Consider the following 25,418-nt stretch of genomic DNA (forward strand, 5'->3'; position numbering starts at 1 on the left):
TAGTATTACTATAGCTAAACCATAGTCTATATTATAGTATTTACTGTAGTGTTTTGTGGACATTACTGTAGTGTTTTTGTTTTATCTTTAGAAGTGGGAGCTTTCTCCTTGACAAAACCTATGGGACAATTACAAAAATAGCAAATTTTTCATAACCTGTAGGTAGGAACTGGAGTCTAAACGGATAGATTTTCTATAACCTGTAGGCCTGTGAGGAACACAATATGGTCTATACTTGATATGTAAGTTGATCATGGGTGGCACACAAATTGGGATATGGGGAGGGGAATGGATGGGGTATATATGCAACTTAAATACTGTAGTATTACTATAGTTAAACTATAGTGTTTTTGCAGACAGTGGACACTGTAGTGTTTTTGCTGACTAGTGTAGTATTTAGTAGTTTTTTTGCGGATAATACTGTAGTATTCTACAGTACACTATGAAAGGATATAATAAGCACTACACATGATCAAGGGATACTACAGTGTGGAGTTTAGTATTCTACAATATACTACAAAAGTATATAGTAAGCACTACATGATCAAGGGGCACTACATTGTGTAGTATAGCATATGACAAAATTCTATAGTAACAACTACACATGATCAAGGGATACTACAGTGTGGAGTATAGTACAGAATTCTAGAAGTACATTAGTCTTCTATTGTAAACTGTAGTATTTTTGCATGTGGGGAGTCTGTTGCTTTAGCCAGGGAAGCCAAGTGAGAGTGCACTCTGGGCATTTGTAAATTCAGATCATTGTCAGATTGTCCGTTTGTAAATTCAGATCATTGTCAGATTGTCCGTTTGTAAATTCAGATCATTGTCAGATTGTCCGTTTGTAAATTCAGATCATTGTCAGATTGTCCGTTTGTAAATTCAGATCATTGTCAGATTGTCCGTTTGTAAATTCAGATCATTGTCAGATTGTCCGTTTGTAAATTCAGATCATTGTCAGATTGTCCGTTTGTAAATTCAGATCATTGTCAGATTGTCCGTTTGTAAATTCAGAGCATTTCGCTCTGGGAGCGTTCAGAGCCACACTGGATGCTCTGGCCAAGGAGTAGGGTGACTTGAGCGTTCAGAGCCACACTGGATGCTCTGGCCAAGGAGTAGGGTGACTTGAGCGTTCTGACCTTACAACAGCAGTCAAGCACCCAAGCTAACTGGCTAGCTACTTCCAGACACAAATGAGAGAACACCTCACTCTGACCATTTTACTCACCCTAGCAGAGCTGGTTAAAAAGTTTTCATTTTATCCAGAGCAGTGGTATATGTGCTGCTTGCATCAATTTAATTATGCATTTTTGCCGAAGTTTACTTTATTACATTGCTCAACATTTTCTTAACATTTGTCATAATTAGTTAAAGCAATGAATTTGTATCCGCTCTCGTTGCATATTTTCCGCCATTTTCTTCAAATCTGAAAACGTTGTGAAGCCACGCCCATTTCCTGAAGAATTGCATTATGGGCCCTATAAGTACGGAAATGATGTCCACTGTGTATACTTCGTATTTTGGCGAATGTAGTACAACATCTGGGAACTTATGGCATACTAACTCTATCCATACTATGACCAATAAGCATACTCTATACACAATTTATGTCAAAAACAGTGAGGTTAGTATGAGTATTCAAACACAGCTAATATCTTTCCAGTGAATCTATGAATGCTAAAGCTTTGTTGGGGATTTAACGCACCGCCTCGACACATGTAAGAGAAGAAAGATAACTTTATTTTGATGGGTGTCTTTGTGGAATTGAGAAAAGTCATCATTTAATAAAGTTCAAATGTTTACACATTAGATGCGCTGAAATGAAAGCAACTTCCGAAAATGAACACTGATTATAGTGATACTTTGATCTCACAAACAATGTAAAGTATGTTTAGGTAGGTGTAATCTAGAACCAAATGTGTTGATGTTTTAAATCCGAGGGTAGTCTGCTATTGACACTTGTTGAATTATGCAAGAGAAGGTGACAACAGTAAATAATAAAGCCATCTAGGCAGTGCAGGTGTAATCATGCAAATGAGGCACATACGTTTCTTCATTTTAACAAAATATTTAAAAAATACCTGTGACAATAAGAATATGAGTGGATTTTAAGAATATATATGTTGTTGTTGTTGTTGTTTTTACAATAAATGTAATACCTGAATTCCCACCAAAAGCCCTGAACTCCATTCATTATTTGGCCGTGCCAGTAAAATGTTTTATGTGCTACAATTCAGTCAATATCTGATGGATTACAAAAATTAAACTGTTGCGTTTATTAGAATTGTTTAAAAAAAAGGTTTAACCATTTTGATTGTAGTAGAGGCAGGGAGAAGGCTGTGGATACGGAAGGTTTAACCATTTTGATTGTAGTAGAGGCAGGGAGAAGGCTGTGGATACGGAAGGAGGGAGGGGCTCTAGAGCACAGATAACCAGCCTGGGGCAGCATAAGCAGAGAAGACAGGAGGAGAGAGGCTCTAGAGTACATCCAGTCCTCTTCCTCTAGCAAAGCACATGCAGGAGCAGAGTTCACTGTCTGCATGAGTGGCTGATTGAGCCAGACCAATCTGTTAAGGTGGATGGAGGTCAGACAGACAGATGCCACTGAACACCTGATGAGATTCCTCTCCTCACTTTCCTCTAAAGGATGGCTGGAAAGTCCATCCACAGTCCCTCCATTATGACTATTTACGTCATCAATGTAGGCTTTACGAAATCTTGTATGTTGCAGTTAATTGTAGATTTACTGTGCTAAAAGCTGTAACTGAATAATAAGAACTACATCTTTCTCCAAACATCAAAAAGGAAAATCAAACAGCCATATAATATCTAGACAAAATGAGAAAAAAAAATCCAGAAAATCACATTGTAGGATTTTTAATGAATTTATTTGCAAATTATGGTGGAAAATGTCCGGCAAGTGTCTTCACTGACATTTTCAACCTCTCCCTGACCGAGTCTGTAATACCTACATGTTTTAAGCAGAACACCATAGTGCCCAAGGAAGTGAAGATAACCTGCCTAAAATGATTACCGCCTGTAGCATTCACGTTGGTAGCCATGAAGTGCTTGGAAAGAGTGGTCATGGCTCACATCAACAACATCATCCTGGATATCCTAGATCCACTCCAATTCGCATACCGCCCCAACAGATCCACAGATGACGCAATCTCAATCACATTCCACACTGCCCTTTCCCACCTGAACAAAAGGAACACCTATGTGAGAATGCTGTTCATTGCCTACAGCTCTGCGTAGTCCACAAAGCTCATAACTTTTTATTTATTTTTATTTCACCTTTATTTAACCAGGTAGGCCAGTTGAGAACAAGTTCTCATTTGCAACTGCGACCTGGCCAAGATAAAGCATAGCAGTGTGAGCAGACAACACAGAGTTACACATGGAATAAACAATTAACAAGTCAATAACACAGTAGAAAGCAAAGGGGGGAGTCTATATACAATGTGTGCAAAAGGCATGAGGAGGTAGGCGAATAATTACAATTTTGCAGATTAACACTGGAGTGATAAATGATCAGATGGTCATGTACAGGTAGAGATATTGGTGTGCAAAAGAGCAAGTAAATAAATAAAAACAGTATGGGGATGAGGTAGGTGAAAATGGGTGGGCTATTTACCAATAGACTATGTACAGCAGCAGCAATCGGTTAGCTGCTCAGATAGCTGATGTTTGAAGTTGGTGAGGGAGATAAAAGTCTCCAACTTCAGCGATTTTTGCAATTCGTTCCAGTCACAGGCAGCAGAGTACTGGAACGAAAGGCGGCCAAATGAGGTGTTGGCTTTAGGGATGATCAGTGAGATACACCTGCTGGAGCGCGTGCTACGGATGGGTGTTGCCATCGTGACCAGTGAGCTGAGATAAGGCAGAGCTTTACCTAGCATGGACTTGTAGATGACCTGGAGCCAGTGGGTCTGGCGACGAATATGTAACGAGGGCCAGCCGACCAGAGCATACAGGTCGCAGTGGTGGGTGGTATAAGGTGCTTTAGTGACAAAACGGATGGCACTGTGATAGACTGCATCCAGTTTGCTGAGTAGAGTGTTGGAAGCCATTTTGTAGATGACATCGCCGAAGTCGAGGATCGGAAGGATAGTCAGTTTTACTAGGGTAAGCTTGGCGGCGTGAGTGAAGGAGGCTTTGTTGCGGAATAGAAAGCCGACTCTTGATTTGATTTTCGATTGGAGATGTTTGATATGAGTCTGGAAGGAGAGTTTGCAGTCTAGCCAGACACCTAGGTACTTATAGATGTCCACATATTCAAGGTCGGAACCATCCAGGGTGGTGATGCTAGTCGGGCATGCGGGTGCAGGCAGCGATCGGTTGAAAAGCATGCATTTGGTTTTACTAGCGTTTAAGAGCAGTTGGAGGCCACGGAAGGAGTGTTGTATGGCATTGAAGCTTGTTTGGAGGTTAGATAGCACAGTGTCCAATGACGGGCCGAAAGTATATAGAATGGTGTCGTCTGCGTAGAGGTGGATCAGGGAATCGCCCGCAGCAAGAGCAACGTCATTGATATATACAGAGAAAAGAGTCGGCCCGAGAATTGAACACTGTGGCACCCCCATAGAGACTGCCAGAGGACCGGACAGCATGCCCTCCGATTTGACACACTGAACACTGTCTGCAAAGTAATTGGTGAACCAGGCAAGGCAGTCATCCGAAAAACCGAGGCTACTGAGTCTGCCGATAAGAATATGGTGATTGACAGAGTCGAAAGCCTTGGCAAGGTCAATGAAGACGGCTGCACAGTACTGTCTTTTATCGATGGCGGTTATGATATCGTTTAGTACCTTGAGTGTTGCTGAGGTGCACCCGTGACCAGCTCGGAAACCAGATTGCACAGCGGAGAAGGTACGGTGGGATTCGAGATGGTCAGTGACCTGTTTGTTGACTTGGCTTTCGAAGACCTTAGATAGGCAGGGCAGGATGGATATAGGTCTGTAACAGTTTGGGTCCAGGGTGTCTCCCCTTTGAAGAGGGGGATGACTGCGGCAGCTTTCAATCCTTGGGGATCTCAGACGATATGAAAGAGAGGTTGAACAGGCTGGTAATAGGGGTTGCGACAATGGCGGCGGAAAGTTTCAGAAATAGGGGGTCCAGATTGTCAAGCCCAGCTGATTTGTACGGGTCCAGGTTTTGCAGCTCTTTCAGAACATCTGCTATCTGGATTTGGGTAAAGGAGAACCTGGAGAGGCTTGGGCGAGGAGCTGCCGGGGGGGCAGAGCTGTTGGCCGAGGTTGGAGTAGCTAAGCTGGAGTAGCTAACTAAGCTAAGAACCCTGAACCCTTACCTCGACTAACGTGTACCCCTCACATTGACTCGGTACCGGTTCCTCATTGTATATAGCCTCGTTATTATTTTGTGTTACTTTTATTATTATTTTTACTTAAGTTTATTTGGTCAATATTTTATTAACTCTTTCTTGAACTGCATTGTTGGTTAAGGACTTGTAAGTAAACATTTTGCAGAAATGTCTAAACCTGTTGTATTCAGCGCATGTGACAAATAAAGTTTGATTTGCACGCTGCCTATAAAATGGTGACAACTGAGCTGCACTTCATAACCTCTTGCCAAATGTATGACCATATTAGAGAGACCTATTTCCCCAGATCCAATTTTGATGAATTCCCATATCTATTGGGTGAAATACCACAGTGTGCAATCCCACCAGCAGGATGTGTGACCTGTTGCCACAAGAAAAGGGCAACCAGTGAAGAACAAACACCATTGTAAATACAACATATATTTATTTTCCCTTTTCTACTTTAACTATTTGCACATCATTACAACACAGTATATATCATATTTGAACTGTCTTTATTCTTTTGGAATTTTTGTGAGTGTAATGTTTACGAGAGAGAGAGAGATCAATTTCTCACCTTTCTGTCTGGCCAGTTGAACTTGGCGAAAACATCGTCGTACATCTGTGTGGCCCCGTCAGTCACCAGCATGATGGCCTGGCTACACACACTGCCATGCCCAGTCTGGTTAAACTACAGATACACACACATTCAGGAAAACAGTTGAGATTTGTCTGGGACTGTGTTGCACTTCCATTGCAAAAATACAGGCTCGTGACTTGACTATAGTTATAGTCATATTTTGGTTAATTGAAGTTCAGATGATTAATTTATATAAATATACAGACAATTATCGACTAGATTATTTAAAACATTTCTAATAAGGAAATGGAGAAAATGATGACCACTTTTGCACCATTATTCAGAGGGCCACCCACCAAAAATGTCTTGTTCCGTGACCCAAAAACAGCAGTGTAAAATTTCAGCAACAGTTTGTAGATAATGTTATGAACATGAATACGGTGTCATTAAAAACTTGAAGTGGCACATTATTTAGCTTTGAAATCACAGAGCATCTTGGAAATTTCCCTAGCAATGTTCCGACGTTGTTTCACCTTCGTTACTTTTTTTGCACACTGGCGCACAGAACTCTTCGTGTGTTCGTCCATGCATCAGCTCAAGCAACACGTGTTACTGTCATTGATCCAGATGAACCCCGAAATGAGAATGTTTTAACCACATACAGTACAGTGTGAAGACATTTTTGGCAGCTGTATAGAGAGCAATAGTAATGTCGTCTTTTTGTAGGCACTGACATCACCTGTCATGTGTGCTCCCTCTCGGCCTCTAGGTCACCAGGCTGCTCGTCTATGGCGCACACCTGTCACCAGCGATACACGCATTTGCCTGGACTCCATCACCTCCTTTATGTCACTCCCTTTGGTTTCTTCTCCAGTTGTCATTGTTTCAGGTCGGTGCGCTGTTTGTGTTTTCCTGTTTTGGTCATTTATTCATTAAATGTATTCACTCCCTGAACTTGCTTCCCGACTCTCAGCGTACATCGTTACACCACCCTGGTTCATTGGCCAAATTATGGGTAAATGAATGGTGTTTTTGGATAAATGCTGAAAACAAGGTCTGCGGTAAACACAGGTTTAGGAGATCGTATATGTTATGTTCATTGAGATAAAGATTATCAGCTAACGTACATTTTTGTGAATTTTGAAGCATTTGTCATAAAAAAACACTAAGGCTTCATAATTCATAAAGGTCATGTTAACTGACTGGTATTACCTCCATAGAACAAAACGTATCAGATCTCCTAAGTGTGTTAACCTCTGACCTTATTTTTGCCATTTATCCCAAATCCCTATTCTTTCCCCATTTAATATCCCCCCTGGGGATGACTGTACGAACCAGACTTAACTCATTTAGGACTACAATGTTTTAGGACTACAAGCTGGCGAGCTCTATTAAGCTTAGAGGGGCCATTGTTGCTCTTGCCTACTAGCAAAACTAAAGACAGCATAACGTTTGCTAGCTAACACAGCTCTCAAAACAAGAATGGTCCCGACACCTAAATAAAGCACTGTTCTGCCTTCTGAGAAAAATATGTTTTGCATGTTTCTGCAAGGATGTACAACGGAACTTGGGTAAAAATTGTAACCGAGATGTAACATGGCAATGTTGCGAGGAGAAATTATCAAAAATGTGCTATGATTTCAAATCGTACCTTTGATTTATAATATTTAACTAATGTGCAGCTTTTAAAAGGTTTGAATGACACAGTGTTTATATTCATAAAATCATCTATTAAGATGTTGAATTTTGCAGTTTTGCTTACTGGGTCACGGAATGCCTTTTCAGAAGCCTTTTTTTTTGTGGATGGCCTTGGACCACATGGTCTTCACGACAGCCAGCTGACTATCTTCAAAAACGAGCACCATTTATCCACGGGGCATGTTCATCAGTCCTCTAATCCTATCCCATCTCTGTCTTTGAGGCCTGGGCTAACTCTAAGACAGACCTGGGTTCATATACGATTTGAAATCATTTCAAATCCTGGGCTTGAGTTTGCATGAGACATTGGAAGCAATATAATAGTCATATGAAATAAAAACCCTGCCCATTTGGCACTCCAGGCAGGCTAAAGCAAATGCTAAAGATTTCAAATAGTATTTGAACTCAGGTACACTTTGAAACTCAGCTGCCTGTCACCTCTGCCCTTGGCCATGCCTGTAATGTCTGTTTTCGTTGCTGATGTCTGATGATGTCCGATACTGGCGTCCCATCAGGGACTAAAACACAGATAATCTCTTTGTAAATAAACTGGGAAGTACAGCCCACATTAATCTGATGGCAGAAGATGCATGGTGGTAATTAAATAGCTTATTGACCCGTGACAGAGGGAATGTGGAGAAATAGAGCTTTGTGGAGTGAGCACCATGAGCATGGCTCTGCTCCCAAAACACACCGGCAGCAGCGTTTTGTAAGAGTGTGTGTGGAGACAGACATACATACACACACAGGATTACAATACCGCACGGACTGTCTCTCTTGACACACACTCAGCCCTCACACATGCATGCACAGTGGTCTCCACACACACTGCAGATTACCACAAGTTGACCTTGCTCAGAGCATCCCTTAAAGCTAAAGAGTTACTGTAGATATGTCAAAGAGACCAATATAAACACAGCATATGGAGCAAATGATTTAAATGTATTTTGTCAACAATATGGTCAATGCTAAGAGCAGGTTTAGAGCTAGGCAGGTTTGTCAGAGGCAGAGAACTGTAAATAAGGCAGCATTGGATCAAACTAACAGCATTGAAAGCCTGTCCACCACAGTGAACTACACACAAAATGAAAGATATACCACCCAGATAGACCATAATGTTTAGAACAGATTCAGGGTAGAATACATGATACCATGGTAGGATTTGAGTTTTGACAAATGGGGAGATGATGGGAACATGTGGTGATCAGTATTATGGTCAAGGTGTGTTTTTGATCAGACCACAGTGCTGCTTCTAGCAGAGAAACACACAAACACCTCCAGGCAACCCTAGTCTTGATACACCACTAGTCAATTACTTTCTACCTTCGAACTGCTCTGCTAAGGGATAGTATAGAGAATAAAATGGCCATAGCCCAGTTAGAATCCATCCCGTCCATTCACCAAGGTGGTAGCCTAGCCTAGAGTAGCAATGTATTTCACACTCAGCCTATTGGCCGCCTGATTACCATATTCATTGCACTAGATTTAATTAATCAGACAAATGCAGACGTTGAAGCCGTGCTCCCAGGGCCCGGTGCAGAGCGGTGCGACAGACCGCTAGCCTGAAAACAGAGAGATAAGACCAGGAGCCTCTACCTTTTATCTCCACCGGCGTTGTGTTCTGATCATCCTCCTTATTAATCAGTACTGTTAATTACAACCATTAATCATCCTTCAGAATAGATGTGCCTGTGCTTGCAGGGCGGAATGGGGGACAGCAGGGATTGCGGCGAAGAGTTTCGAATGGTAGACAGGGAAGAGACATGCTATATTCAGAGCTTGAGAATAAGTATGTACACCTTACTGATGCTGCTCCGTTTAAATCACTCAATTAGGTTGGGAAGTGAAAACTACTGTGCCTGAACTAATTGCCTTTCTACTCTAACTTCTCTGGCATGGATCCAAGTGTGTTTACGTATTTGTTGTTCAATCGTGTAAAAAGTCATTCTGGAATTAAACCAAAGTCTGAGACACATATGAGAACCAATTTTTGTTTAAAGTTGTGTGTTTCATTTGGTCTCTGCTCTAGTATGTGATATGGATACACAGGCGGAGTACATGTAATTACTGTATATTAGTCTGTGCAATATCTGTGTTGAACGGATGAATGAATGAATTCAGGGGGGTTAAAGCCAGAGGCTGAACTTACATCACCTAGAATGGTGAATGCTTCGGTCAGAGCATCACCCAGCAGACCAATCCCTTTGGCAAACAGCTTGTCCAGATGTTCTCGGAAATGCTAACAGGAAAGAGGTAAACATACAGTATGATTTGAGTGATAATCAAACACATTCCCTCTGATATGATCTACGTACAATTATGTGTGTGTTAGTGAGGAACTTACAGCTTTATTGTTTCTGTCTGCTCGTACCAGTGTGCCATTCAGACAAGGCTCCACATAGTGAATCTCTTGATTGTACTGTGAACAGACATATGGAGAGGGTTAGCTTTGAGTGGAATATCACGATAAGAGTACAGACACACACACACACACATTCTAGACATACCTATTCATTTTCTAGATATGGTTTTAGATATGAGGTAGGATAATCATAAACACGGTATAGAAAAACTAGCAGCAGAAACCCCATATAAACAGAGAAGCTAAAATGCTAAGGGTGATATATTAAGCAGACCCCCTCCCAACACACATAACCCACTCCAGCACACACACACACATACACACACACAGAGGTGATTTCAATCAGACTGACAGCGATGATGTTGAAGAAGTCGTCGTCTCCCAGTGTGTCCAGTATAGAGGATACCGTCTGTCTGGCGATGGTCAGTCTCAGGCCCTTCATACTGCCACTTACATCTACTAGAATCACCACGTCTTTAGGAGATGTCGCTGCCTGGATGTACCTGACCATGAAAGGATGACACAAGTATACACACACTAATAAGAATGTCAGTTCTATCTATCTATCTATCTATCTATCTATCTATCTATCTATCTATCTATCTATCTATCTATCTATCTATCTATCTATCTATCTATCTATCTATCTATCTATCTATCTATCTATCTATCTATCTATCTATCTATCTATCTATCTATCTATCTATCTATCTATCTATCTATCTATCTATCTATCTATCTATCTATCTATCTATCTATTTATTTATTGGGGGTATATAGTGTGGCATAACAACACAAAACATGCTGCCCAACCTTTGACTGCAATGCAGCAAACACTGACTGGAATCAATGCAGCGCTAAAGCAACACACAACACATTAACAAAATCCATGACAGGGATCAAGATTTTGCCATAATGCTATAACGCTGCACAAACAAGTAAAGCATGATATTGTAGGCTACACAGCAAGAGGAAAAACAGTTTCCTCATTGGCTAACGCTGACCTATTGTGAAAAAGCATACCATTTCCTGTTCCTGCAGTCAAAGGCGATGACTCCGTGTTCGTCTGGATGCCATTTGACCCCTGGAACCATGAGGAGAAAGACACAGCTAGATACACAGCGCATTACGTTACAGAGTCATACAGAGTGTAAAGACATTCCGGAGCCAACTACAGACTACAAAATGTCTTTAGAAATGGGGGTTCAATACGCAGGTCTGTCTTTCCTTGCTATGTGTGTCTCAATAGAAGTTGAGAGGAGAGTGGAGTCTAATGATGCCACATCCGTGAAGGGCACAGTGCTACGTTACATGTCCTACACACTAACAATACACTAGTCTCATTGGAACTAATGCATAACATTATCCACACACAGTCAGGCAGGGCACATTGGTGGTGGGTGACTTTAAATGATATGACTGCAATGTGAAGGGAATTCAATGAAGGGCATTACATATGAAATAACACTTTCTGTATCACCTCTAATTTCCCATATATGTATCTGTGGTGTTATAGTACTGCAGTCAGCACGGTCACTGTCTGACGATCACTGTCGGTGCTCTAATGAACCCTTAGCTCTGCCTTAGCTCTGGACTGTGTTGCAGTGTGCTGCTGGCATCCTCTCTGATGGTCTGTAAAATTACAACATTAGCTAAATCACCCTTTGAGTGATTCCATTTCATTTTCTCCCATTTCTTACAATGACTACTTCCTGCGTTTTGCCCCTCCCCCACTCTCCCCACACAAGCATGCACACACGCACGCACACACACACACACACACACACACACACACACACACACACACACACACACACACACACACACACACACACACACACACACACACACACACACACACACACACACACACGGGACTCACCGGGATACTGCCTAAAGAAGCCCTTGGCACTGCCAAAGTACTGCCATATCAGGGACGGATCTTTTCAAAGTTATCCACAAACACTTTATTCAAGGACTCTGACCAATACACCCCATTCACTATGGCAGGATCTGAGAGAGAGAGAGAGAGAGAGAGAGAGAGAGAGAGAGAGAGAGAGAGAGAGAGAGAGAGAGAGAGAGAGAGAGAGAGAGAGAGAGAGAGAGAGAGAGAGAGAGAGAGAGAGAGAGAGAGAGAGAGAGAGAGAATGAGACGGTTCATTTTTTATTGTTTATTTCACTTGCTTTGGCAATGTAAACATATGTTTCCCATGCCAATAAAGCCCCTTAAATTGAATTGAATTGAGAGAGAGAGAGAGAGAGAGAGAGAGAGAGAGAGAGAGAGAGAGAGAGAGAGAGAGAGAGACAGAGAAATAGAGAGGACATTGTTTTGGCAATGTTAACATATGTTTCCCATGCCAATAAAGCCCACTGAATTGAATTGAATAGAGGGGGAGGAGGGAGGGGAGAGAGACAGAGAGAGGGGAGGAGGGACCGTGTGAGAGAGAGAACACCAAATTTAGACTCTGCAGCAGAATTCTGCAAAAAATATCCTCTGTGTACAACGTAAAACACCAAATAATGCATTTAGGCCAATTCCTGGTAATTATCAAAATCCAGAAAAGAGCCTTTAAATTCTACAACCACCTAAAAGGAAGCGATTCCCAAACCTTCCATAACAAAGACATCACGTACAGAGAAATGAACCTGGAGAAGAGTCCCCTAAGCAAGCTAGTCCTGGGGCTCTGTTCACAAACAAAAACACACCCCACAGTGCCCCAGGACAGCAACACATTTAGACCCAACCAAATCATGAGAAAACAAAAAGATAATTACTTGACACATTGGGGAGAATTTACACAACAAAAAAAACAGCAGAATACCTGACCACTGTGACTGAACAAAGCATAGCCTTGCTATTGACAAAGGCCGCCAAAGGCAGACCTGGCTCTAAAGAGAAGACAGGCTATGTGCCCACTGCCTTCAAAATGAGGTGGAAACTGAGCTGCTCTTCCTAACCTCCTGCCAAATTAGAGACACATATTTCTCTCAGATTACATAGACCCACAAAGAATTCGAAAACAACTCCCATATCTATTGAATACCACAGTGTGCAATCACAGCATGATTTGTGACCTGTTGCCACAAGAAAAGAGCAACCAGTGAAGAACAAACACCATTGTAAATACAAAGTATATTTGTTTATTTATTTTCCCTTATGTACTTTAACAATTTGTACATCGTTACAACACTGTATATAGACATAATATGACATTTGAAATGTATTTATTGTATTGGATCTTTTGTGAGTGTAATGTTTATTGTTAATTGTTTTGTTTATTTCACAATAAAGCCCCTTAAATTGAAATTGAGATTCCAAAAGGGTTCTTCGGGCTGTCTCCATAGGAAAACCCTTTTTGGTTCTAGATAGAACCCTTTCTACAGAGGGTTCTACATAGAACCCAAAAGTGTTCTACCTGCAATTAAAAAGGGTTCTTCAAAGGATTCATTCCCATATGGGGACAGCAGAAGAACCCTTTAAGGTTGTAGATAACACCATTTTTTTCTAAGAGTGTAATAACAAAGGTAATAATGGTCATAATCTCCATTAACACTGAGCACAGGAGTGCTGGACCGTTGACCTTTGGCTTTTATTGACCCGTCTGGTGGAGGGACAAACAGTGTGACTAAATAATGCCCTCCCATCCTTCTGCTGCATGGTCTCCACACACACGCGTACGCGCACACACACACACTGAGGCTCTCAGATAGCCTTCCATTGTGCAGAGAACAGAGAGGGGTGGGGGGCTCTGAGGAGGCCATTATAGACAGACAAAAGAGACCCAGGGCTACACAGAGACAGGTGACATGATGAGCTATAAAACAAATAACAGTTGAACATTAAGTCACTGCAAGAGACACAACCCCATCCCTTCTTTTCTCCTCTCCTCACCCTTCCCTCTTCTCCTCACTCACTCCATTGTCTTTGAAAGGCCTGTAGTGTGACTGCTCTCTCTATCTTTGGGCCATTATGGATCCCTTCTCCACTGTCTACCCATATCTCCACCCCTTCCACCCTCTACCCCCTCCCTCTACCCCCTCCCTCTACCTCCGCCCTCTACCCCCGCCCTCTACCTCCACCCTCTACCACCGCTCTCTACCCCCTCCCTCTAACCCCACCCTCTACCCATCTCCCTCTACCCCCGCTCTCTACCCACCGCCCTCTACCCCCGCCCTCTACCTCCACCCTTGACCCCCGCTCTCTACCCACCTCCCTCTACCTCCGCCCTCTACCTCCGCCATTTACCCCCGCTCTCTACCCACCTCCCTCTACCCCCGCCCTCTACCTCCGCCCTCTACCCCCGCTCTCTACCCACCTCCTCTACCTCTGCCCTCTACCTCCGCCCTCTACCCCACTCTCTACCCACCTCCCTCTACCCCCACCCTCTACCTCCGCCCTCTACCCCCGCCCTCTATCCACCTCCCTCTACCCCCGCCCTCTACCTCTGCTCACTACCCCCTCCCTCTACCCCCTCCCTCTACCCACCTCCCTCTACCCCCCGCTCTCTACCCACCGCCCTCTACCCACGCCCTCTACCTCCGCCCTCTACCCCTGCTCTCTACCCACCTCCCTCTACCTCTGCCCTCTACCCCGCTCTCTACCCACCTCCCACTAGCCCCGCCCTCTACCTCCGCCCTCTACCCACCTCCCTCTACCCCCGCCCTCTACCCACCTCCCTCTACCCCCGCTCTCTACCTACCTCCCTCTCCCTCTGCACTCTACCCCAGCTCTCTACCCACCTCCCTCTACCCCCGCTCCCTACCCACCTCCCTCTACCCCCACCCTCTACCTCCGCCCTCTACCCCCACCCTCTACCCACCTCCCTCTACCCACCTCCCTCTACCCCCGCTCTCTACCCACCTCCCTCTCCCTCTGCACTCTACCCCAGCTCTCTACCCAACTCCCTCTACCCCCCTCTACCCACCTCCCTCTACCCCCACCCTCTACCTCCGCCCTCTACCCCCGCCCTCTACCCAGCTCCCTCTACCCCCGCCCTCTACCCACCTCCCTCTACCCCCGCCCTCTACCCACCTCCCTCTACCCCCGCCCTCTACCCACCTCCCTCTACCCCCGCCCTCTACCCACCTCCCTCTACCCCCGCCCTCTACTACTTTTACTCAAATAGTGACTTTCACTTTTACTTGAGTCATTTTCTATTAAGGTATCTAAACTCAAGTATGACAATTGGATACTTTTTCCACCACTGCAAAAAGATGGAGCGTTTCACTTTCTAAAATTGGAAATTCAATTATTTTCTTGAATTGACATGAAATGTACCCCAAACCTGCTTTTCACACAATTCAATACATTTGTATTGTCCCGGAAGGACAATTTAATTGCCACCATGAACTCTTATGATACCTCACGTGGGGGATTTCCTACTTTTCCATATCCATGTCGGCACACTTCAACTATTATGCACTATATTGGCAGGGATTTCTGAGTGTCCCTACCTTTGTTATACATGTTGGTGGGCACCTGCACCACACTGAGGCTGAGGTTGACTGACAGGTTGTTGAAGTGTTCATTGGGTTCGAGGACAAACTCTCCTCCCAGCTCCACGTTGTTGCCCTCCTCATCCACCTCGTTGATCAGCACCGCGTTGAAGTACTCATACTGGGGAACAGACATGGTACACATAGAGTTAGAGCAGTCTAGCAGTGGAGGTGAGCTGTGCTGCTCAGCTCTCTGTCTGGATGATGAGGTTAATTAAGAGAACAATCAGACTTCTCTGAAGTGTAACTCTGCTTTGTGATTGGCCTGTTCTTCACAGTGCTGAACCCCTGGACCAGCTTAGAGGAGAGACTCTTTCATTCTGTCTAAGCAGCCTAGCTCTGAACTGACTGGCGCTGTTTGCCAGTGAAGGGCTTGGGGAGAGGCAGGGAGGGAGGGAGAGGAGTAGGGGTGTGTGATGGACTCTGTGGCGTACTTGGGGGAGGCCACACGGGCATCACCATAAAGCAGGGCCTGACATCTCATACCACGCCTGGGCGCCCCTCTGACGGGCCGAGGAAGGTAGGAGGGGAGGAAGGGGGGAGGAGAGGAACGTGCATGCTCAGCAGAAGTGATAGAACTGTAGAGAGAGAGGCCCGTTAACCATCAGCAGGGTTATTACTGTAGTGTAGAGCAGAGCAGGCCAGACAGGGGACACTGCGGCTCCACGGCCGTGACGCTCCATTGGCTCTTACTGTAGGTTACTGTACACCACTGCTGTAGCGAGACGCTGCCTACCGTACCAGGGCTGGCTGTATAGGTAGTTGCTTGTGGGTCTAATACCCTCAACCCTGATTTTTTCACAATGTCCTTCCAAGCACGGTTCCATGCAGCAACTATGGGATGGATGCATAACAAGGCCAGGAAGACTACAGTTTGGCATGGCTTGGCTTGTTTCAGTAGTGTGAAATGGGTATAACTGGTTTAAACACGGCCTGACTGAGCTTGCTACATAAAGCTAATTAAAGGGCAGTGTGCGAGTTTCTTCTTTTTTCTCATCTTATTCAACTGTTACTATGCACCTGCAACAAAGATAGCTCAGATGTGCAAGGGCCTTTTGAAATTGGAACTGCAGTGGGTCTTACTGGACCTCTTTGGAGGTCAATGTACCACATATGACAGAGTAGTCCAGCCCAATTTCTCCATACTAACCCTTTGATTCTCAGACTGACCTTCTGGCAGCCAGAATGACTCATTGTAGACATCACTGAGACTACTCTGCATAGTAACATACTTAACACAAATGTTGAACAAATACTGGTGGTAAAAAAGAAAGTACAGAAAGCTGTTGAGAGCTACTGTAGATGAATACAAGTATTTACACTACTTATACAGGCACATGTGATAATATTATTTTCCAGTTGTAAGTCATTTGACTTTAATTTGATTCTCTTTAGGTATTTTTTATGTTGAAACCAACATAAAACTATATACACTGTATCGAGTGGAAATTTAAAATTAAAAAAATTCGGCTACTTTAGAGTTCTACCTGAGGATATCAGATCATTTTATAACATCAAACTCTGACGCATCATTTAATAACAGCTTGCCGTTTTGACACCATGCATTTTTCACGCGCCAAGACGTGATACGGTGGGTTCTCTCTTATCTAGTCTCTGTCTCATTTTAAGACGGTGCTGTGTTTTACATTAACCAGTGTTAGGCTATACAACCAGGGTTCAAGGGCGTGCAGGTGATGTGTGTGACAGCATGGTATACCGCAAGGTGAACTCTCTCTGTATCCGCTCATATGCTATCGATAACAGATCCCGCAAAATATGTTCAAATAATAATGTATTTTCACTGTTGTATTGTAGTTTATTGTATATTCGATGGGTTTCCGCAATTTACGTTTTATTGTTAAAGAGGAGAACCGTGTTTTGTAAGCAGCAGAATAGTTTACTATTTAAAAGTCTGGCTACATTTGCTGATAAGCATAGCCTATATGAGAGTCCATTTTTGCAAGTCATAGTGACAAGATTGAGCATCGAAGAAAAAAATCTGGTATACTGTATAATTTTTGTATTAAAGATGAGCAATTCTGAAAATATTTTAACAGTTTTCTAGAGAGACGGGGGCGGCGGAGTAGGCCTACCCTACATTTTTACAATAAAGAATAGGCGTTAGGATTTTACAATGAAAATGCGGGCATTAAGTTTTAGCAAGTTCACTGTAAAATAACTAGTCTGAATAGAGCCTAAAGGAAAGAACGAAATATGTTTTACATTACCATGTAAAAAAATTGATGCACATTATTCGGCTTAAGCTACTGTATAGCGATTCAAAATGGGTGAATTTGGTCACCATTTTAAATAACAGTAAATAATTATTATCTAAAATAGTAACCCTGTTATGTATGCACTAAAATATCTAACAATCACAGTAATAGCCTTCAAAACTGTGAAAATTAGTTATAAAGCTTATTATGCATGTTTAGCATATAGTGTAAACGTGTAGGCCTATACTGTAAATGTGTAGCTTACAGTAGATCTAAATATAACACTCCCAAAAACAGGAAACCTTTTGCTCAATGACAATATGCTCTTAAATCATAAAACAATACAATAATGTGTTGTGGGCTACATAACTGCAGTGTTATAAAGAAGATGAATATCACCACAGCAATGAACATACATAATCATCCCGTCACATTGAATCTGTAGTTGATTGTTATCCTCAAACTATAAACTACCAAAATTCTGTTCTATAAAGGTAATAATGACCTTATCCAAATTCTTCCAATGTGTTAATATAATCACCAGAGAAACCTGCAAACTATGGGGTGATCACAATGTATTCATATGATGTAAGTGCAGCTATTAACTGGGTGGCGACAAGTGATTTGTTGCCCGAGTGAGTTTCCAATCTTCAGGAAGAAAAGTGGAACAATGCACTGTGCATAAGAGTTCCATTTATCTTTGTCTACTGGAGAGAGAGAGAGAGAGAGAGAGAGAGAGAGAGAGAGAGAGAGAGAGAGAGAGAGAGAGAGCAATGAGTGAGGGAGGGAGGAAGGAAGGAAGAGAAAGAGGGAAAAAGGGAGAGAAGGAATGAAAGAAGGAAGGAGGGAGGGGAGAGGGTCCTGTATATTCTCAGTGTGACAGAATTACTGCAATTCCACTGCATAGGAAGAGAAGGCTTACTGCACCAAAGAAAATGAAAAAGAATCCAGCAATAACAGCTGTATAATGTCCTTTACTGAGCACAATGGCTGTGCACAATGGCTGTGCACAATGGCTGTGCGCTGGGCTGGGTTGTAACACACAGGGGCATGGGAACCACACCTGAACACATACCGCAGCACACACAATGGGAATATTATATTCTCTTATATTTTATAAAGTATGAGGATAGATGAATTTATGAATATTTAATGTATGAAGTTGAAATAAACCAAAGACACAGCTGATTGTTGTTGCATGACATCCAATAATATAATTTTGCTGTGTTGCATTACTCTTCATATCAGCGTACTATTTATAGCACTATGCTTCGTGATTTGTTAGAAGATAACATCAGCATTCCTTGGGTGCGAGATTGCATTCAGAAAAAGAAAAAGTACCTCATTATTGTTAATGGTGCAGATATCTAATGGTATAAATGCATTGTAATATAATCTGATTCCAGTCAGTGGGCGCTGACCATGGTGCTGAATTTACACTTGGATCTTGTTCTTTCCAATGGCAGTTTACTGAAATTGAAGCCACTCCCTCTTCAACAGTGTCAGGTTCACAGGCTACTTGTGAATGATGCTTACGCTTAAAAAACAAAAACAATCAGTGTGAGTTACCAGCCGCAGCATGGTATGGCGTTCTATGCAGCGTTGCTTATTAAAGAGGAATTATGTATCATCACTGTGACAGGGTATTAACATGAAGGACACTGTCAATGCCAACAGTCACTATACTGTCCGTAACCCCTTCTATCACCTTGTCATAGACTACCCCTTCTATCACCTTGTCATAGACTACCCCTTCTATCACCTTGTCATAGACTACCCCTTCTATCACCTTGTCATAGACTACCCCTTCTATCACCTTGTCATAGACTACCCCTTCTATCACCTTGTCATAGGCTACCCCTTCTATCACCTTGTCATAGGCTACCCTTTCTATCACCTTGTCATAGACTACCCCTTCTATCACCTTGTCATAGACTACCCCTTCTATCACCTTGTCATAGACTACCCCTTCTATCACCTTGTCATAGACTACCCCTTCTATCACCTTGTCATAGACTACCCCTTCTATCACCTTGTCATAGACTACCCCTTCTATCACCTTGTCATAGGCTACCCCTTCTATCACCTTGTCATAGACTACCCCTTTCTATCACCTTGTCATAGACTACCCCTTCTATCACCTTGTCATAGACTACCCCTTCTATCACCTTGTCATAGACTACCCCTTTCTATCACCTTGTCATAGACTACCCCTTCTATCACCTTGTCATAGACTACCCCTTCTATCACCTTGTCATAGACTACCCCTTTCTATCACCTTGTCATAGACTACCCCTTCTATCACCTTGTCATAGACTAGCCCTCATTTTATATCTCTCACTTTCTCTTCTGGACATCATGCTTCTTACTGTCTCTGTCTTCTACGTGCCATCTTATCCCCCCTGCCCCTCTCACCTGCAGCTCTGGGTTTTCCTCGTGCTGTAGATGTGCCTCTTCTGCTGCCTCCACCAGCCTCTGAAGGAGGGGGGCATAAGGGGGGGAAGAGAGAGATATGGGGAGGGGATGAGATAGGGAGGGAGAAGGACAGAGGGGAAGCATCAACACACCAGCTCAACTCCAACCCATCCCCCATGATCAAGAGTATTTTAAGACCAGACACAATGTCAGAGCATCTCAGTGGCTCCTATAGTTCTAGCTAGCCTGCTGCAGCGAGGCAGTGAATCTGCAGTAACAGAGGGCCAGAGAGATGAGGGCTGAGGAATGGCCCAGCCTGCCTACCTGCATAGCTGTTTGGAGCACAGAGACATGAGTTTGCTCTACTCCTGGTGCTCTGGCCACGGAACAGCCCAAGCCAAGCAATGTAAATGGTAGCTGGGATGGACAGAATGTCTAGTCAAGGACCTTTGACATCTTACAGTATTCAATCAATGGTAGCTGGGATGGACAGAATGTCTAGTCAAGGACCTTTGACATCTTACAGTATTCAATCAATGGTAGCTGGGATGGACAGAATGTCTAGTCAAGGACCTTTGACATCTTACAGTATTCAATCAATGGTAGCTGGGATGGACAGAATGTCTAGTCAAGGACCTTTGACATCTTACAGTATTCAATCAATGGTAGCTGGGATGGACAGAATGTCTAGTCAAGGACCTTTGACATCTTACAGTATTCAATCAATGGTAGCTGGGATGGACAGAATGTCTAGTCAAGGACCTTTGACATCTTACAGTATTCAATCAATGTTTCCACACTTCAATGATATTTCACAAAACAAATAATGATAGAGTTATACATCAACTGTTAAAGGATTTGATGTTATTTAGTGATGCTCAGGTCATTCTTCTAATCCACTTCAAATGATAGCCCTAAGCACTGTGCTCAGCCTATCAATTACCTGCCTCCAACAAAGGATGCTCTTGCCTCTGAAAACAACATGAAAATCATACCAATAGGCATACAACAATGATGTGGTAAAAATGTCTCATCACATAGGTTACTGTAGGCCTAGGCCTATATTTCTGCCTAGCAAGGCCACTCACAGAAATATTCAGTGCAGTGAGTGAATTTATTGATTAGCATGGCCCAGTGTAGAACTGTAACCCACCACACGCAATAACCTATACAATATTCCCCTCTTTCAAAGGTGCTTGCCTACTTGTTTTGGAAGAAATGCCGCCTTAACACCTAGGCTTCTACAGTAGTCATCGCCGTTCTGGAACAGGTCATTAATAACTCTCGAGCATGTCAACTCAAACAGTAAACAGCTGTAGGCTATGGCATGAAGCAAACGCTTGTGTGACAGTTAAACTTTATTTATTTTTCATACCTAGATGCTGTCGTTAACAATAGACATAGGCAATTGTAATGATGATAAAACCTCTAAGGTGCTAAATGTAAACTGATGTTTCTCTAGGGCTATTTTTGATGGGAAGGTATTTCAAACCATATCAATTAAGTAATTATTAACGAAAGTGAATTTCAAAACAGGTAGCCATACCACTCTAAAAATATGCAAGGCTCAGAAGGACTAGATCAATATCATAAACACGAATTGGGCTACATTGTAATTGTTTTATATTCATTTTCATTTCCAATAGGCTTTCGCCACGGCAATGGTAGCCTACAGCCTATTGTCAATTGGTGACCATCGGAATTTCGTTAATTGGAAATGACAATTTGATTGTTGCCAATTGAGAGATATCAGTTATTTTCTTTAGGCTAAGCAATAACAAAATAAGTCAACGAATGGGATTTTTATCATTTGCATCTGACGAAATAAGCCTAGGAAATGCAGCGCTTTCAAATAATTTTAATTTGTTCACACCGAAACCCTTTTTTCAATTTACAGCACTGTAATAATATACATTGAAATACTGCCTAATAAATAGAGATTGATACAAGCAAATGGGCCCACACAGTAGAATTACAACCATGCAGGTAATACCGTACAGCGCAGTGAGATCTGGCCGTGCGAGATAAACGCTATCATCTCACACCAGCTTAACTATTAAAATAGGCTACTTGCACCTCTCCTCTCGGGCCAAATACAAATGTCCAACGGCTATATTTGTCTCTTGAGAATGCTGTCGCAGGAGAGGGATCGTAGTAAATAGCATACCGCTGCTGGATAAAATGCGACAGTGTAATTGTCATCCATGACAAACTTTAAATTTAAACCTGTGCTATGAATAGAAATGCACACCAAGCAGAAAGCTTGAGGAATATAAACGAAATATACATTTCTGACCGTTGATATATATGGCCACCAGCTTACAATTGGTTATAACAGCTTCATTCATGGTCATGGATAGGCCTAAGGAAAATGCTAAATATGCTCCTAAATGTGATAATACTAATTATAATACTACATATAGATATTTTGTTGATAATTTTTAGATATTTAAAGTCTCCTCTTGTCAGTAGTCTAAATTAGGCCTACTTCCAGAAATCACAGCCTAATGAAGGGGAGACAAAAGGAAAGATACGACGATATTTGTACCCGAATGGCCTCCTTTTTCTTCCGGAACATCTCCTCCATCTTCTTCGATAGATTTTTGACCACTTTCATGCCATCAATTTCTTCCACTCGGACAGACTTTTCCAATTCTTTATATTTCTGTAAATGAAAGAGAAAATACGTTTTAACTCTCTAATACTTTGATACTGAATTAATCATCAGCTGGTGTTTGAGAAATTCAGAGTGAGTGTGTGTCACAAAGGATCACACGAACACTTCGAATACACATCTCATGTCAATGGGTTTTATTGGGTGGGTTAAGTCAATGAGCTCTGTGTTTTAGTAACAGAGAAGGTGAACCTTTGTTCTATCTGTTAATTCCACACACACACAGAAAAATCCCTTAGCTTTCATATCCCTGCACCTCTGGAACCAGCAGAGTGTAACACTCCCTCCCGTGTATCTGAGGAGGGCTGACAACCCTCAGATGATTGGATGATAAAACGTATCCTGTTTTATTATATGATTGATAGGCTTTATCTTGGCTGACAAGCTGTGGCTCTGGCTCTGATTGGCTGCTGGGTGGGCTGTGGGCGGGCCTGGAAGTGAAGGCCACGCATGGTTAGAGGGTAATTGAAATGCAGTCAAAGCATGGGAGAAAGATAATAACGTGTCAGGCTTGGGCGCTTCTGGATAATGAACTACACTTCACATAATGCTGAGCCTGCAGGATACACTGCACCTGCACTGACAGAACAAAGCCCAACAGAACACACAAAGAGAATAGAACATAACATACACAACAACAAAAAACACACAGAGTCACACAAAATAATAATCCGAATATAACCTGCATGTCTCTCACGTCCCACACACACACACACACGCACACGCACACACGCGCACACGCACGCAGACACACACTGGGGTTCCCCTTGATAAAGATGAGCAAAAATGACTGTATAAAATAAATAATTAAAATACTGCGCAATGTATGCTAAATAAATGTATGCTACAAAATAGGGAAATTATATTATTTCATACTAATACAATTGCTCAGAGAGAGTTTTGGTTAACAAATAACAATAGTTTTTCTCAAAAAGGTATGGGTGAAAAAGTATTGACAGCCCTGTTTTAAATACTTTTCAAAACCTCACCTTGAGGATAAAGGCACCAACAGACAGCATGCGGCGACCGGGGTGGCCCATTAAGTTTCGATGAAGCCTAGGCGGGGGTGAGATTCTACCCAGATGGAGGGGTCTTTAGTTTAATTTATTAATTCGACCATTTAAAAAAACAAGCACACATAAAACTTAAAAGCCATACATGAATATGAATAAAATCATCATGAATAAAATAATCTAGGATAACACACAATAAAGTCTGGGACTTATTTCCATTGTGGTCCTCTTGACACAAGATGGCTGGACAAGATGGAACACAGTTAAACACAGTATGGCAGTGAAATAATAAAACAAAAACAGAGAAGAACATCTATCTCATCATTCCAGTTACATCATAGGGGTTATTCATATGGGCACAGAAGACATCAAACATATATTTACTTTATGTTTAAAGCTGCCCAGAGAGGACGTTGTTTTTATAGGCAGAGGCAACTCATTCCATTCTGAGGCTCCAGTATACAAGAAAGTACCTTTCCCAGCATTACTCCTGAACCTGTATAAGCACACATCAGCAACACCTGATCTGGTGCTGTGACTGTGTGCATCCCTAACACGAGGAAAGTAATCACTTAGATATCTGGACGCAGGACCATAAATACTCCTGTAAACCAAACCTAGTCTAATCTGGGACACCCTAGCCTCAACAGGCAGCCAGTTTAGTTCCTGAAAGCAGCTCCTGCCTATGTGAGTATGTGGACTCACCTTCAATACTACCATGTTCAGCTTATTCTGGGCTATCTGGAGCTTCCCCTACACCATTTCAAATCAAATCAAATCAAAGTTGATTTGTCACATGCGCTTAATACAACAGGTGTAAACCTTACAGTGAAATGCTTACTTACAGGCTCTAACCAATGGTGCAAAAAAAGGTATGTGTGTGTGTGTGTGTGTGTGTGTGTGTGTGTGTGTGTGTGTGTGGTGTGTGTGTGTGCGTGCGTGCGTGCGTGCGTGCGTGCGTGTGTGTGTGTGCGTGCGTGCGTGTGTGTGTGTGTGTGTGTAGGTAAGTAAATAAATAAAACAACAGTAGAAAGACATTTGAAAAAAGAGTAGCAAGGCTATATTCTGTAGTCAGGCCTATATGGGTAGTATGTACATGTAGGTATCGTTAAAGTGACTGTGCATATATCGTGAACAGAGAGTAGCAGAAGCGTAAAAAGAGGGGTTGGTGGGTGGTGGGACACAATGCAGATAGCCCGGTTAGCCAATGTGCGGGAGCACTGGTTGGTCGGGCCAATTTAGGTAGTATGTACATGAATCTATAGTTAAAGTGATTAAGCATATAAGATAAACAGAGAGTAGCAGCAGAGTAAAAGAGGGGTTGGGGGGCACACAATGCAAATAGTCCGGGTAACCATTGGTTACCTTTTCAGGAGTCTTATGGCTTGGGGGTCAAAACTGTTAAGAAGCCTTTTTGTCCTAGACTTGGCACTCTGGTACCGCTTGTCATGCGGTAGTAGAGAGAACAGTCTATGACTGGGGTGGCTGGGGTCTTTGACAATATTTAGGGCCTTCCTCTGACACCGCCTGGTGTAGAGGTCCTGGATGGCAGGCAGCTTTGCCCCAGTGATGTACTGGGCCGTACTCACTACCCTCTGAAGTGCCTTGCGGTCGGAGGGCGAGCAATTGCCTTACCAGGCA

The 25,418-nt window shown here is 42.7% G+C and overlaps 1 protein-coding gene across 1 annotated transcript in view; it reads right to left on the minus strand.

Annotated features, from left to right (window-relative positions):
• The window catches only part of LOC112255324 (voltage-dependent calcium channel subunit alpha-2/delta-3-like), a 67,262-nt gene extending 44,510 nt beyond the window's left edge, over positions 1-22,752 (minus strand). The window contains 10 exon segments of the mRNA XM_042323722.1: positions 5,901-6,014; positions 9,751-9,840; positions 9,946-10,020; positions 10,316-10,466; positions 10,987-11,047; positions 11,846-11,911; positions 11,914-11,976; positions 15,418-15,580; positions 20,091-20,150; positions 22,639-22,752. Of these exon segments, the coding sequence (XP_042179656.1) occupies positions 5,901-6,014; positions 9,751-9,840; positions 9,946-10,020; positions 10,316-10,466; positions 10,987-11,047; positions 11,846-11,911; positions 11,914-11,976; positions 15,418-15,580; positions 20,091-20,150; positions 22,639-22,707 (912 nt within the window). The 5' untranslated portion in view covers positions 22,708-22,752.
• Between the last annotated feature and the right edge of the window lie 2,666 nt (positions 22,753-25,418).

The sequence above is a fragment of the Oncorhynchus tshawytscha genome, linkage group LG07 (assembly GCF_018296145.1).
Source record: "Oncorhynchus tshawytscha isolate Ot180627B linkage group LG07, Otsh_v2.0, whole genome shotgun sequence".
In the NCBI taxonomy this organism is placed as follows: domain Eukaryota; kingdom Metazoa; phylum Chordata; class Actinopteri; order Salmoniformes; family Salmonidae; genus Oncorhynchus; species Oncorhynchus tshawytscha.